The sequence below is a fragment of the Rhinopithecus bieti genome, unplaced genomic scaffold (assembly GCF_001698545.2).
Source record: "Rhinopithecus bieti isolate Rb0 unplaced genomic scaffold, ASM169854v2 scaffold_30732, whole genome shotgun sequence".
NCBI classification, from domain to species: Eukaryota; Metazoa; Chordata; class Mammalia; order Primates; family Cercopithecidae; genus Rhinopithecus; species Rhinopithecus bieti.
The window spans coordinates 5,311,548-5,325,315 of NW_016814045.1; the positions used below are offsets into that span (position 1 = coordinate 5,311,548).

The window sequence follows — 13,768 nt, forward strand, 5'->3', positions numbered from 1 at the left end:
TCACAAGTTACACCCAAAATATAAAAGGGGTCAGTTTTAATTTTCCACTATCAAGACTTTAATAGTAAAAGAGTTCTTGTCTTAATTATAAAATTCATTCTTTCTTTCCATAACTAGAATATATATAAGATAGAAAAGTAATTGCATTGGTTAATAATAGATTATCATTCTTAACAAAAGGAAAGACATTTCTATAGGAATGCTCTTTAGAAATTATATTTATTTTTTATAAGTAGAAATTGATGCCACTACAGTTCACTGTTACTTTGTGATTTATTACATACTGATATGACAAATATATTTCCTTAGAGTCCTTAACTTCTATTACCTATATCCTTTTAAAAAAACTTGTGAAGATAGATGCTGTGAAATTCATGCTAAAAAACCACACGGTAAGTCTTATTTCTTTAATTAATGAATAGAATTTTACAAATAGTTGAGGTAAAGCGTTAGTAACTTGGATTACTCTTTTGCTTTCATTAGAGTGAACACTTCCCTTTCCTTGGCATCAGTGACAGTTACAGTCTCAGTGACTTCAGGTGTCGAACAACCTTCTACACAGCGCTCACTCGCCTTCTGATGGTAGATCTAGGTAAGGTTAAGAATTTAAACTCAATAAGGGATCAGCCATACGCTTGTGTGAATAAAGAAGTGGAATACTAGTGGGTACAACATGTAACTTATTAGAATTAGCCATTTCGGACAGTTTTCTACAACCTTCTAAGATTTGAGTGTTCACTTGTTAGCATTAGAGCCAAAAGACAAATCTTTGTACTTAAGGTGGCATTTTTCACTTCACGTAACACTTGCACTGATTTTTTATCTCACAGCTTACTTTCTGCCTGTCCTTTGACACTTTGATTTTACTGCTGTGAATCTAGGAATAATCTTAAACAGAGAAAAACTTTACACACAAGTTTTTCTTGCTTGTGTGTAAAGAAGATTTTCGTCATAGTGATGTCTAAGCTAGAGAAAAAGTGGAAATGATGTAACTGTCCAACAGTAGGGAATTGTAAAATTATGGCATGCCCACTTACTTATGGAATGATTGGCACTCAATAAAAATGAATATTTAAAGACAAGGCAATACATGAAATTTTATATTATAACATTAAGTGAAAAGGCAGAGTGTTACACTGGTGCAAATGGTATGACCATGTATGTTGGAGATGGGGGGACAATACTTCAGAAAAGGCTTAAATGGAATTCTTCAAAAATGGTTAGTACATTCATTGTGAAAAACCGTGTAGAGGGTCCTCAGAAAATTCAAAATAAAATGACTATACAATCCAGCAGTCCTACTACTGGGTGTATATGTATCCAAAGGAAATGAAATGAGTATATCAAACTGCTGCATTACCGTGTTTATTGCATATTCACAATAGCCAGGATATATGGAATCAACCTAAGTGTCCATCCACAGATGAATGGATAAAGAAAATGTGGTATATATACACAATGGAATACTATTCAGCCATAAAAAAGAAAAAAAGTCTGCCATTTGCCACAGTATGGATGAACCTGGAGGATACTATGTTAAGAGAAATAAACCAGGCACAGAGGATAAATACTATATGATATCACTCATATGTGAAATCTGAAAAAGTTGATCTCATAGAACTACAAAGTAGAATGGTGGTTACTAAGAGCTGAGGACTTTGGGTTGATGCTGGTCAAAAGATACAAAGTTTCAGGTAGATAGAAAAAATAAGTTAAAGAGATCTGTTATACATAGATGGTGAGTATAGGTAATAACAATATATTGTATTCTTGAAAAATACTAAGAGAGTGGATGTTAAAGGTTCTCACCACAAAAATGATAACTATAGAGGTAATCCATTTGTCAATTAGGTTTAGTTACTCTACGTCATACATATGTACCTCAGATATATTGCAGATTTAGTTCCAGACCATCATGATAAAGTGATACAATAAAGCAAGTCACACAGTTTTTGTTTTCCAGTGTATATAAAAGTTAAACTTACTGTACTGTAGTCTATTAAGTGTGTAATATCATGATGTAGATACAATGTACATATCTTAATTTAAAATACTGTATTGCAGCCTGGTGCGGTGGTGGCTCACACCTGTAATCCTAGCACTTTGGGAGGCCGAGGCGGGTGGATCACCTGAGGTCAGGAATTCGAGACCAGCCTGACTAATGTGGTGAAACCCTGTCTCTACTAAAAATACAAAATTAGCCAGGCATGGTGGTGAATGTTTTGTAATCCCAGCTACTTCGGAGGCTGAGGCAGGAGAATTGCTTGAACCCAGGAGACGGAGGTTGCAGTGAGCCAAGATCACGCCACTGCACTCCATCCAGCCTGGGCAACAAGAGCAGAACTCCATCTCAAAAAACAATAAAACTAAATTAAATACTTTATTGCTAAAAAATTCTAGCAACCATCTGAGCTTTCAACGTGTTGTAATCTTTTTCCTGGTGGAAGGTCTGGTCTCGATCAGGGTAGTTGCCCTGCTGACTGATCAGGGTAGTTGCCAAAGTTTGAGGTGGCTGTGGCAATTTCTTAAAATAAGACAACAATGAAATCTGCTGCATCAGTTGACTTCCTTTCACAAAAGATTTCTCTGTAGCATACGATGCTGTTTGATACAATTTGACCCACAGGAGAACTTCTTTAAAAACTGGAATCAGTCCTCTCAAACTCTGCTGCCGCTTTATCAACTAAGGTTATGTAATATTCTAAATCTTTTGTTATTTCAACAATGTTCACAGCATCTTTACCACAAGTAGATTCCATTTGAAGACACCACTGTATTTGGTCATCCGGAAGAAGCAGCTCCTCATCCATTCAAGTTTTATCACGAGACTGCGGCAGTTCAGTCACATCTTCAGGCTCCGCTTCTAATTATAGGTCTCTTGCTGTTTAAATCACATCTGCAGTTACTTCCTCCCCTGAAGTCTTGAACCCCTCAGAGTCATCCGTGAGAGCTGGAATCAACGTCTTCCAAATTCCTGTTAATGTTGATATTATGACCTCCCCACTGAATCACAAATGTTCTTAGTGGTATCCAGAATGGTGAGTCCTTTCCAGAAGGCTTTTGATTTACTTTTCCCTGATTCATCAGAGGAATCTGTGGCAGCTCTAGCCTTACAAAATCCTTTTTCTGAGCAGTAGGCTTCAACACTGGGCTTAAAATTTTCAGTAAACCATGCCATAAACAGATGTGCTGTCATGCTGTCATCCAGGCTTTGTTGCTCTATTTCTAGAGCACAGGCAGAGTAGATTAAGCATAATCCTTAAGGACCCTAGGATTTTCAAAATGGCAAATGGGCACTGGCATCAACTTCAAGTCACTGTCAGCATTAGCCCCTAATGAGAGAGTCAGCCAGGTCTTGGAAGCTTTGAAGTCAGACATTGACCTCTCCTCTCTAGCTATGAAAGTCCTAGATAGCATCTTCTTCCAATAAAAGGCTGTTTCATCTGCACTGAAAATCTGTTGTTTAAGTGCAGCCACTTTCATCAATGGTCTTAGCTAGATCTTCAGTATAACTCACTGCAGCTTCTCCATCAGCACTTGACTGCTTCACCCTGCACTCTTAGGTTATGGAGGCATCATCTTTCCTTAAACCTCATGAACCAACTTCTGCCAGCTTCTAACTCTTCTTCTGCAACTTCCTCACCTCTCAGCTTTCGTAGAATAGAGTTAGGGCCTTGCTTCGCATTAGGCTTTGGCTTAGGAAATGTTATGGCTGGTATGATTTTCTGTGCAGACCAGTAAAACTTTCTTTATATCAGCAGTAAGGTTGTTTCACTTTCTCATTGTGTGTTTTTGCTGTCATTTTAGTTTAATCGCTTTAATTTTCTTCAATAATTTTTCCTTTTCATTCATCACCTGGCTAACTGGTGCAGGAGACCCAGTGTTTGACCGATGAAAGCTTTTAACATGCCTTTCTCAGCTGAGCTTAATCATTTCCAGCTTTTGATTTAAAGTGAGAGTTGTGCAGCTCTTCCTTTCACGTGAATACTTGGAGACCATCACAGGGTTATTAATTGGCCTAACATCAATATTGTTGTGTCTCAGAAAATAGAGAGGCCTGAGAAGACGGAGAGATACAGAGGAGTGGCTGGTTTATGGAGCAGTCAGCATACACAATGTGTATCAGTGAAGTTGGCTATCCTATAAGGGCACAATTTGTGGTGCCCCACAACAGTTACAATAGTAACATCAAAGGGTACAGATTACCATAACAGATATAATAATAATGACAAAAGTTTTAAATATTAGTAAAATTATCAAAATGTGGCCCAGAAACACGAAGTAGGTTCGTGATGTTGGCAGAATGATGCCAATAGAATTGCTTGACTCAGGTTTGCCACAAATCTTCAGTTGTTTTTTAAAAAAAAAAAAAGTGTAGTATCTGTGAAGCACAATAAAACAAGGCCTGTCTATATACTTAAAAACCTGTTGTATACAACAAATAACATAAAATTTTATCTGTAAATTTAAAAAATAATTTAAAATGCTAAATGTTGACTTTGGGTTGTAGCATGTAGGTAATTTTTTCTAGTTCTGATCATTTGAATTTTTTTAGTGTGTTCTTTTATAATGGTAAAATTAACTTATTTTAAAATTTGTTACTAAAAAGCTAAAGTTAGTGAGAGGTATTTACAGATGGGCAGTACCTTAGGATGGGCACTTAAGCTTCTTTGTAGTGACTATATTACTCTAGATTCCCATTTCTCATATTTGAATACTGCAACTTAGACCAGTTATACATGAGAGGGTTCAGTCAGTGAGAATATCATCCTTAGACAATATAGTACCAATAATACTTTTTTTGTTTATCTTGCAGTCTATTAATACATCTACTTAAATATGAATATTTAAAAACATATTCATACAAACAGAAGAAAAATAATTTTATTTTGCACATAAAAGGCATTGAATTTTGAAATGGAAAGGGGACCACACCCCTCTATATTTCATGCTTTTTTCCCTGCTTTGTCACAGACTAAATCACCAGAAAGACAAACTGCCAAAAGTTGAGAGAAATGCAACTAGAATGATTAAAGAGCTTAGTGGGATTGATTTCTAAGGAAAGATTAAAAGAACCATGTATGTATAACTTGGCTAAGTGACAACTAGGGCTGGAGGCAAAGAGAACTGTCTATAAATATTTGAAGAGTGTAAACCAGGCATGCAAAACCCAATCATCTGCTACCTTAGGCAAGTGGGAGATGTAACGGAGTGACAGGTTTTCGTACCGCATCCTGGCCTATTTTACCTCTTGGCTGCTGTGTTGGAGAGAAGAGGAGCAGCCCAGACTGTGTCATTGTCCTTGACAATCATTTAGAAAGCACAGTGTGCTAAACTCTGAGGGCAAGACACAGATGAATCAGGCATACTGGGTCCTGGCCTCAAGGAGCTTGTCTTCTCGCTTTCCCAGTTGTCCAAGCATTAAAGAGACCTCGAAACACTTGTCTGGACTTAATTTATTTCCCAGGCCTTAAAAAGGCTCTTTTAATAACCCTGTCACACAGAGTGAAAGAAGTGAGGACACCAAAGTTAAAGAGAAGTATCTGGAGGAGAGTTTTTAAAACTAAGTCCATGTCACTCACATTTTCAGAACCTGGGAATGGAATGGGTTAACGTTTGCTTTTTGATATGGTCATCACAGATATGGAATCTGCTATGTATCTGTGGTAGGTTAAACAACAGGATAGCACTATCAGAGCCTGCACACAGCCCCAACTCTGTATTCACAGTACTACTGTACTTATTACTGCATTGATAATTGATATTCAGGATGATACCCAGAAAGACATTGCACACTTTTTGGAAAGCAGATTTGCTCTTATTTAGTATTGCTTAATGTAAACTATGAGATATGAGAAACTGAAACACATTTAATTTAAATAATTGGATTTTATTAGTTTTCCCAGGATTCTATTCCTTTGAAATACTTAACCATAACAATATAAAGAATAAATTCACATTTTAGTTCAAAGTGTTTTTTTTTTAATGTAAATATCTGTTGTTTTACAAACACTTTTTAGACACCTTGAGAGAAACAGAAAGAGATAGGCTATGGTGGAAGTGCTTGGTGCAGGGTAGGTGCTGAATATAAGTCAGTTGAATCTGGATATTAAAAAATTTGAAATCATAGTAGCTACCCCCATAGAACTTCCACATGTTTGAAAAGAAACCCCTTCCTTATTTATCAGTAATTTTTACTTTTTAAAATAATGAAATGTATATGATAAGCATCAAGTTATGATTAAGAGCATCAAGTATGATTTGTTGTATAAATTACCAGAGCTTCTTTCTCTTGTTAAAAACTAGAGTTGTTTCAGTGAGAACACTTGGACACAGGAAGGGGAACATCACACACCAGGGCCTGGTGGGGGGAGCAGGGAGGGATAGCATTAGGAGATATACCTAATGTAAATGACGAGTTAATGGGTGCAGCACACCAACATGGCACATGTATACATATGTAACAAACCATGTTGTGCACATGTACCCTAGAACTTAAAGTATAATAAAGAAGAAAAAAAACACTAGAGTTGTTCTTCTTCCCAAAATTATGTTGGGCACCTTCCCAGTATGGACTACCTGTTTTATATTTTTCTAGTACCAGTCAAGGTCTTTACATTGCAGATACTCAATGTTGAATGAATGACAAACAAGTATACAGTAACCAAGATACCATCATTGTGGCTCCTGGAATCAGCTCTGACTGCCAGGTTCTTTCTGGACGTAGCTCTGATCATTGGCCTCTCCAAGACAAAACAAATCAAGTGGCTGATTACTTTCACAAGTGATTAGCTACACTTGGCCACTCTTGTGCCCGATTAGTCTCTTGTTGCTCTCTGTTCAAAGTGTTATTACTTTATAGACAATGATTTGTTGAGCATTGTTGAACACAGTTTTTATTATTTGAAGCCTTGTCTCACAAACTAGGTTGACTGGAACATGGCTGTCAGAATTTCTGTATATATGGCTTGATAGTTTTCTATTGTGTGTTCATTGTCATGGAAACAAGGAAGAAAAAGATAGTGCTGTTGTCAAGAGCATAGATTCATATATTAAATGAAAAAAATAAAAACATTAGATAATGAGAATCCTCCTCAAATTTAAAAAAAAAATGAAGACAAACTTTTTATATCACTGATTTTGGAGAGTGGGAGTGGGGATAAGAATCACATAGGAAAAAAAACACCTACTTTCTTGCAAAAGTGTCGGATGTGATTCTTGGATGGAAATACAAAACATTCTAATTGAATCCTACAAAAATAAATTGAATATGTCTTGTGTATAAGCCATACACATTGGAGTGATTAGAAAGGGGGAAAGAAATTGGGTGTCACATTAATTGGTATTTACTTTGAAATGCATTTTGGTTTCTACTCAGTGATTTGCACTTTGTATGAATTTAATTAGATGCTATGTGCCCCAGGTTGTGTTTCAGATGAAAATGTAGGGGGTGGGGGTGGTTGGCAATAAACAGTTGTACCATTTTATCGGATTGCTTTAGCTAAACTAGACAAAATGTTCACTTGCATAAAAAACAGAATTGAAAGCATTTCATCATTAGAATGGTGGTGTTTCAAAACATGTGAGAGATGTTGGCAAGTTTTTTTAGTGTTCCAAGAAATGATCAAAATGAATGCAGAAAATCCCTTCATGTGCAGAAAAAAATGGATGACCAAACGTATGTGCACGCATGTTAGCCCTTCCAAGAATCACTTAAAGTTCCCTAGGTTATTTAAAATTAACTTGGTCGATCTAATAAACTAAAGGAAAGATAGTATTACCCGAGCCAGTAAATGGAGACCCTCCAAGGAGCTATTCAGTATAAAATACTTGAATACATAAAAATCTTCTATTTTGTTTAATTTGAATGCAGGTGAATTTAGTTGACAAATACTGAAGAAGGTAAGTGTGGCAAGGCGCTATAACAACACTTTTCATTTTGTGAAGAATCGAAATTATTATTTGCAAATTCAGTTTTTACCAGCCACAAATTTGAAAGTGCTCAGTGTCACCAATGGTCGATTTTCCTTGGACATTTCATGATTGCATCTTATGTTGTACTACTAAGAGGAGAAGCACGTGGATAGGATTTGAGTGAGCAATGCATTCCTCGGGTATTTAAACTCTAAGAAGCAGCCATATTTTTAATTACTAGGGGGATACTAATATTAAAATGATGTTTATGGATGTAAAGAGTTCTATCTTTAGGGGTGACGGTAGCACAGTATCCATATGCTTTGTCTTATAAGAGGTAATTGGCATCTGAAGATATCACTAGCTTAAATTTAAGAAATTTTAAATAACGAATGACTTGAATAACAAGGGAAGAGTATTCTAGAAATAGCTACTAAAGATAAAAGTGAAAACACAGAGGAAGGAAATTTTTTTCTTTTCTTTATTAATAATAGTTAACATTTTTTAAAAATATATAGTTTATAAACCACTTTAACAGGCGTTTATCCTTTTTGACCCTTACAACTGCCCACATTAAATAGGTATTATTCCATTGTTTATCTGTTAGAAAACTGAGGTTCAGAGGCCGGGCACAGTGGCTCGTGCCTGTAATCCCAGCACTTTGGGAGGCCGAGGTGGGCAGATCACGAGGTGAGGAGATTGAGACCATCCTGGCTAACACGGTGAAACCCTGTCTCTGCTAAAAATACAAAAAAATTAGCTGGGCATGGTAGTGGGCACCTGTAGTCCCAGCTACTTGGGAGGCTGAGAATGGCGTGAATTGGGAGGAGAATGGCTTGAATCCGGGAGGCGGAGCTTGCAGTGAGTCGAGATCCCACCACTGTACTCCAGCCTGGGCAACAGAGCGAGACTCCGTCTCAAAAAAAAAGAAAACTGAGGTTCAGAGAGATTAAATGACCTGCCCAAGGTCAGTCATGTAAGTAGTAGCCCTCTGACCGTATATTTTCATCCACTTTCACTAAACTATTACTTCATCTTTTTCCTTGTCAACCAATTAAGAAATAAAACTGTTTCCTTCATTTTATTTGAACTATTTGGTCCGAATGATTGATTTGGGGCTTGCAGGCAGTGAAAGAAAAGGAGAAAGGATTACTTCCTAAGCTTCTATGAAATAAACAGATAGATGCATGTTTATTGTTTGTGCTATATTACAGTTTGATGGTCAGTGAAAATCAAATGTAGTTTTTAAAATTTGTTCTTATGTCCAATGATTGGCCAAAGCATATTTCTTCTCATGGATAAAGGAACACAGAGGTGGATATCTCAGGGAGGCTTAGCAATTGAGGGGCTTGATCAGAAATAGCTGATAGATTGGAAGAATACATCAGTGTATCAACTGTGTCCATGACTTGGCAGAGATTATCTGAAAAATAGACGGGGGATGAGGGAGTGGGCAGTAAGGGGTAAAGAAGCAGCTGGAAATACTTAAAATCTATAATGAGATAATTAAGACTAATTAGCTGGCCCTGTAGGCAGAAAGCAGCCCATTAAGTCCAGACCCAGTTTTAATAACTTACCTGGTTTTGAGGCTAGACAGTCCAGAGCACCCCAGGGAATGAAGTGTTTCATGGATGAGACTTCTAGGGTGGGATTCTTTGAAAATGGGTAGCTATAGTCTGCAGTGGGCAGTGTATTTTTTTTTCTGGGAACTAAAATAAACACTCTGGTTCCCTAGAGGGAAGAATTAAAGGCACCTCAGTTTTCTCATCTGTTAAATGGAGAAAACTACATAGAAGAGTTATCATGTGGTTTTAATAAGAAAGATATACAAAAGGGCCTAGAGCAATTCTTATCACAAAGCAAGTTCTTAGAAAATATTAAGAAACGTTTGTTGAGTGCACTATTAGAAGAAGCATTGACTGCTGCTGGGACCTCAAAATGAGGCAAGTTTGGTGCTCTTAATGCCATCTACTCTGCCCTCAATATTTAGGGCTATTATTTTCCTGTGGAAGCAAGATCTGATGACACTTCCCAACACATACCAAAATATCCTGCCCTGCCTGAAGCCACAAGTCATTTCAAAACTAGCTAGAACTCCTAGGCAATTTAGAGGGAAACTGAAATGAAAACCAAATTGTGGCCCAAGTTTCAGGGACCAGTTAAGCACATTTCTCCAAGTTTTACTCTAATATAACTTAGAAGTGGTATCTTAATGAAGCACTGGGAAATAGCAGATGATCTGGACCTAGACCTGCAAGTCACCAACTCTTATGAGATCACCCATTGTTACTTAGTTTCGAATGGACTATTTTCTTCACCCCGTGCCTGTGTCTCCTTGTTTATCTCTCCTCTTAATTTTCCTTAATTTGGACCAGAGCTTCATTACACCTACTTTCTTGCAAAAGTGTTGGATGTGATTCTTGGATGGAAATATAAAACATTCTAATTGAATCCTACAAAAATAAATATGTCTTGTATATAAGCCATGCACATTGGAGTGATTAGAAAGGGGGAAAGAAATTGGGTGTCACATTAATTGGTATTAACTTTGAAATGCATTTTGGTTTCTACTCAGTGATTTGCACTTTGTATGAATTTAATTAGATGCTATGTGCCCCAGGTTGTATTTCAGATGAAAATGGGGGATGGGGTGGTTGGCAATAAACCTGACCTTTACTGACTATATTGGTTTTCTGTTATTATTGCTGTAACAGATTACCACAAGGAAGTAGCTTAAACAATACTAATGTATTATTTTATAATCCTGGAGGTCAGATGTCCAAATGGGTCTCAGTGAGCTAAAATCAAGGTGTCAGCAGGGGTCTAAGGAAGAATCTGTTCTTTTGCCTTTTGCGGCTTCTAGAGACCACCTGCTTTCCTTGGCTCATGGCCTCCCTTTCTCCATCAGCGTCAGGCCGAATCCTTCCCATGCTGCCATCTTTGTGGTTCTCCAACTTCTGCTTCTCTTTTCCACTGTTAAGGACTCTTGTGATTACATTGGACCCACCTGGGTAATCCAGAATACTTTTCTGTTTTAAAGTCAGTTTATTAGCAACCTTAATTTCCCTTTATCATATAACCTAATATATTCGCAGGTTCCAAGAATTAGAATGGATGTCTTTAAGAGGGTAATTATTCTATATTCTACCTGCCATATTGGTTTATCACAATTGCCAAAGTGTTTCACACAGTACTTATACAGTAAATCCTCAGTAACTGTTGGCTACCATCATTTACAGTTACCATATCATTTCTATTACTTGCTTCTCCTTGCCCACTTCCCCCAACTCCCCAGTAATCCAGCTGCTATTTGCATTCAAATGTAAGGAAATGAGAAGTTTCACTGTTTTGTATACACTTCGGAGGGGAAGCAAACCCAGATTTTTGTTGTCGGTGTTATTGTTTTAGATTCACATGCCATAAAATTCACTTTTATAAAGTACATAATCCACTGGTATTTAGTATATTCAGAATATTCATAAAATTGTGCAGCCATAACCATTATCTAATTCTGCAACATTTTCATCACCCCCAAAAAACCCTGTACCGTTAAGTAATCGCTCCTCTTCTCCCCTCCCCCAAACCCTGGAAACCACTAATCTGTTTTCTGTCTCTATGGATTTGCCTATTCTGGGCATTAATATAAATGGAATCATACAGTTTGTGGCCTCTGTATCTGGCCTCTTTCACTTAGCATGTTTTCAAGGCGCATTCATGTTTTGGCATGTATTAATACTTTGTTCCTTTTTATGGCTGAATAATATTCCATAGTGGATGTACCACATTTTGTTTAGCCATTCATCAATTGATGAACATTTGAGTTTTTTCTACCTTTGGTTATTATGAAATAATACAGCTGTGAGCATTTGCATACAACTTTTTGTGTGGACATGTATATTCAGTTTTCTTGGGTAAATACCTAGAAGTGAAATTGATGAGTCAACTGGCAACTCAAACTTTTTGAGTAACTGCCAAACTGTTTTCCACAGTGACTACACCATATTACATTGGTTGTACCATTTTACATTTCCACCAATGGAGGTTTTAAATTGTACAAAATAATAAATGAAATGTCCTACAAATAAAGTATCTGGCAGCCAACATACTTAAACAGTTACTCTTATATTTTAATGTGATGTCTCTGAAGGAAACAGAATGTTTAGAACTTACAAAATGAATAACTTTCTGTTTAAACATATTCTCAGAGCCACAGTGGAGGTGATTAGCTTTGGGTTTTACCTAAAAGCTAAGAAATTTACAATTTTTATCTATGCATGACTGAGAACTTACAATGTTATGTTCACATTTACTTTTCCTGATGGCAGTGAAAATATTAATCTATAAATTGGCAGTTTACCTTCAAATCATATTGGTTTCTGGACCTTTGTCTTATTAAGAAAAAAACTAACAGCTTCAATTATTATTCATAAAATAATCATATATACATTTGGAACACTAAATATATGACTACATACTTGAATGTGAAGTTGTAAGAGAGTGAGCTCATATTTTCTCCTTTTGCATCAGAAATAGTAAATGATACCTGTATGGTAATACAGATTAGAAAAAGTCTCTAATAGTAATGTTGTATGAAGTTGTTTGCATGATATAAACAAAAATATCCAGTTCTCCAGCTTTGATGGCACAGCATATCACATTGCAAGAGCAGGAACAGTGCTAACTAAAACAGTAAACATTTTTATGGTATAATGCACCAGTGTCTTATATTTGCCTACTTTAAACCCAAGTGATTGTCTAGGAATTCCATTTTCCTCACCAGAACCAAGCTGGCTGATCTCCACTCTCTTCTGACTTCATGCAGCTCCAAATTCAGGACTCTGTGACAATAACATTAGTCCCCATCTCTGATGTCTTCCACCTTATCAGAGACCTGGAAAAGCAGGAGCTTGGGAGTAAAGCAGACATGGTTGGGAATCCTGGCTGACATTTACCAGCTGGAGGAGGTTGGGCAGGCTACCTAATTCCTTTGAGTCTCTCTGTTCACATGTAAAATGAAGAAAATCATCCAACTTCATGAGATTGTTCTGACCATTATTGACTTGCAACAGTACTTTGAAAACAGTAAGAGCCACATAAGTGTTTTTTAAGCAAATAAGGTACCAAATCCATTGCCTGCATGAGAACTCAAGGAATAACAGTGTTACTCAGTCACTCCACAAATATTTCTTGAGTGCTAGACCCCATTCAAGGCACTGGGGATCCTTTATGATGGAAATAGAACAAGTTCCTTCCCAAGGAACTTACATCCTAATAGAGAGGATAAACAACAAATGAATAAATATGTCAATGAATAGCCAGTATAGTAAGCCCCATAAGAAAAGTAAAGCAGGTTATGGGGTTGGAAAAGTGATGTGGGGGGAGGAGGAACTGTGGGTAGGATTTTAGATAGAGTGGTCAGGGAAGGCCTCTCTAAGGAAGTGAGAGTTAAGCAGAATTGCTGCTCACATTACTGCGTTTATAGTATTTGCTCCTTGACTTCTCTCTGCACATTTTGGTGGCTTGTCTCTTGTGCTTCTGGTATCCCTGTTTGCTTTAAAATTTGAATGGAGAAAGAGATGGAATCAGGAAGTTTTTTTTATCTGTAGCTCAGAATATTAAGTTAGGAGTTGAAATGTTAAAAGTCTGAATTTGTCTTTTTTCTGAATAAGCATCCTTACCTTGGAAAACTTTGTTCCCAAAGGAAGGGCAGTGGGCTGGCAATCTTGCAGTTATACTTTTCTTGATTACCATAATCACCTCTCTAAGTCCATGTTAGACTCAAGACAACAATAGTGCTAATGGCTGTCACTTATTAAGTACCAGACACTGAGCAAGGCGGGGGGCAGGGGGGGTG

The 13,768-nt window shown here is 37.0% G+C and overlaps 1 protein-coding gene across 1 annotated transcript in view; it reads left to right on the plus strand.

Annotated features, from left to right (window-relative positions):
- RANBP17 (RAN binding protein 17) overlaps positions 1 to 13,768 on the plus strand; it is a 436,018-nt gene that overhangs the window by 308,744 nt on the left and 113,506 nt on the right. The window contains exons 17-18 of the mRNA XM_017849438.1: positions 329 to 392; positions 484 to 592. Coding sequence (XP_017704927.1) covers positions 329 to 392; positions 484 to 592 — 173 coding nt within the window. The remainder of the gene's footprint in view (positions 1 to 328; positions 393 to 483; positions 593 to 13,768) is intronic.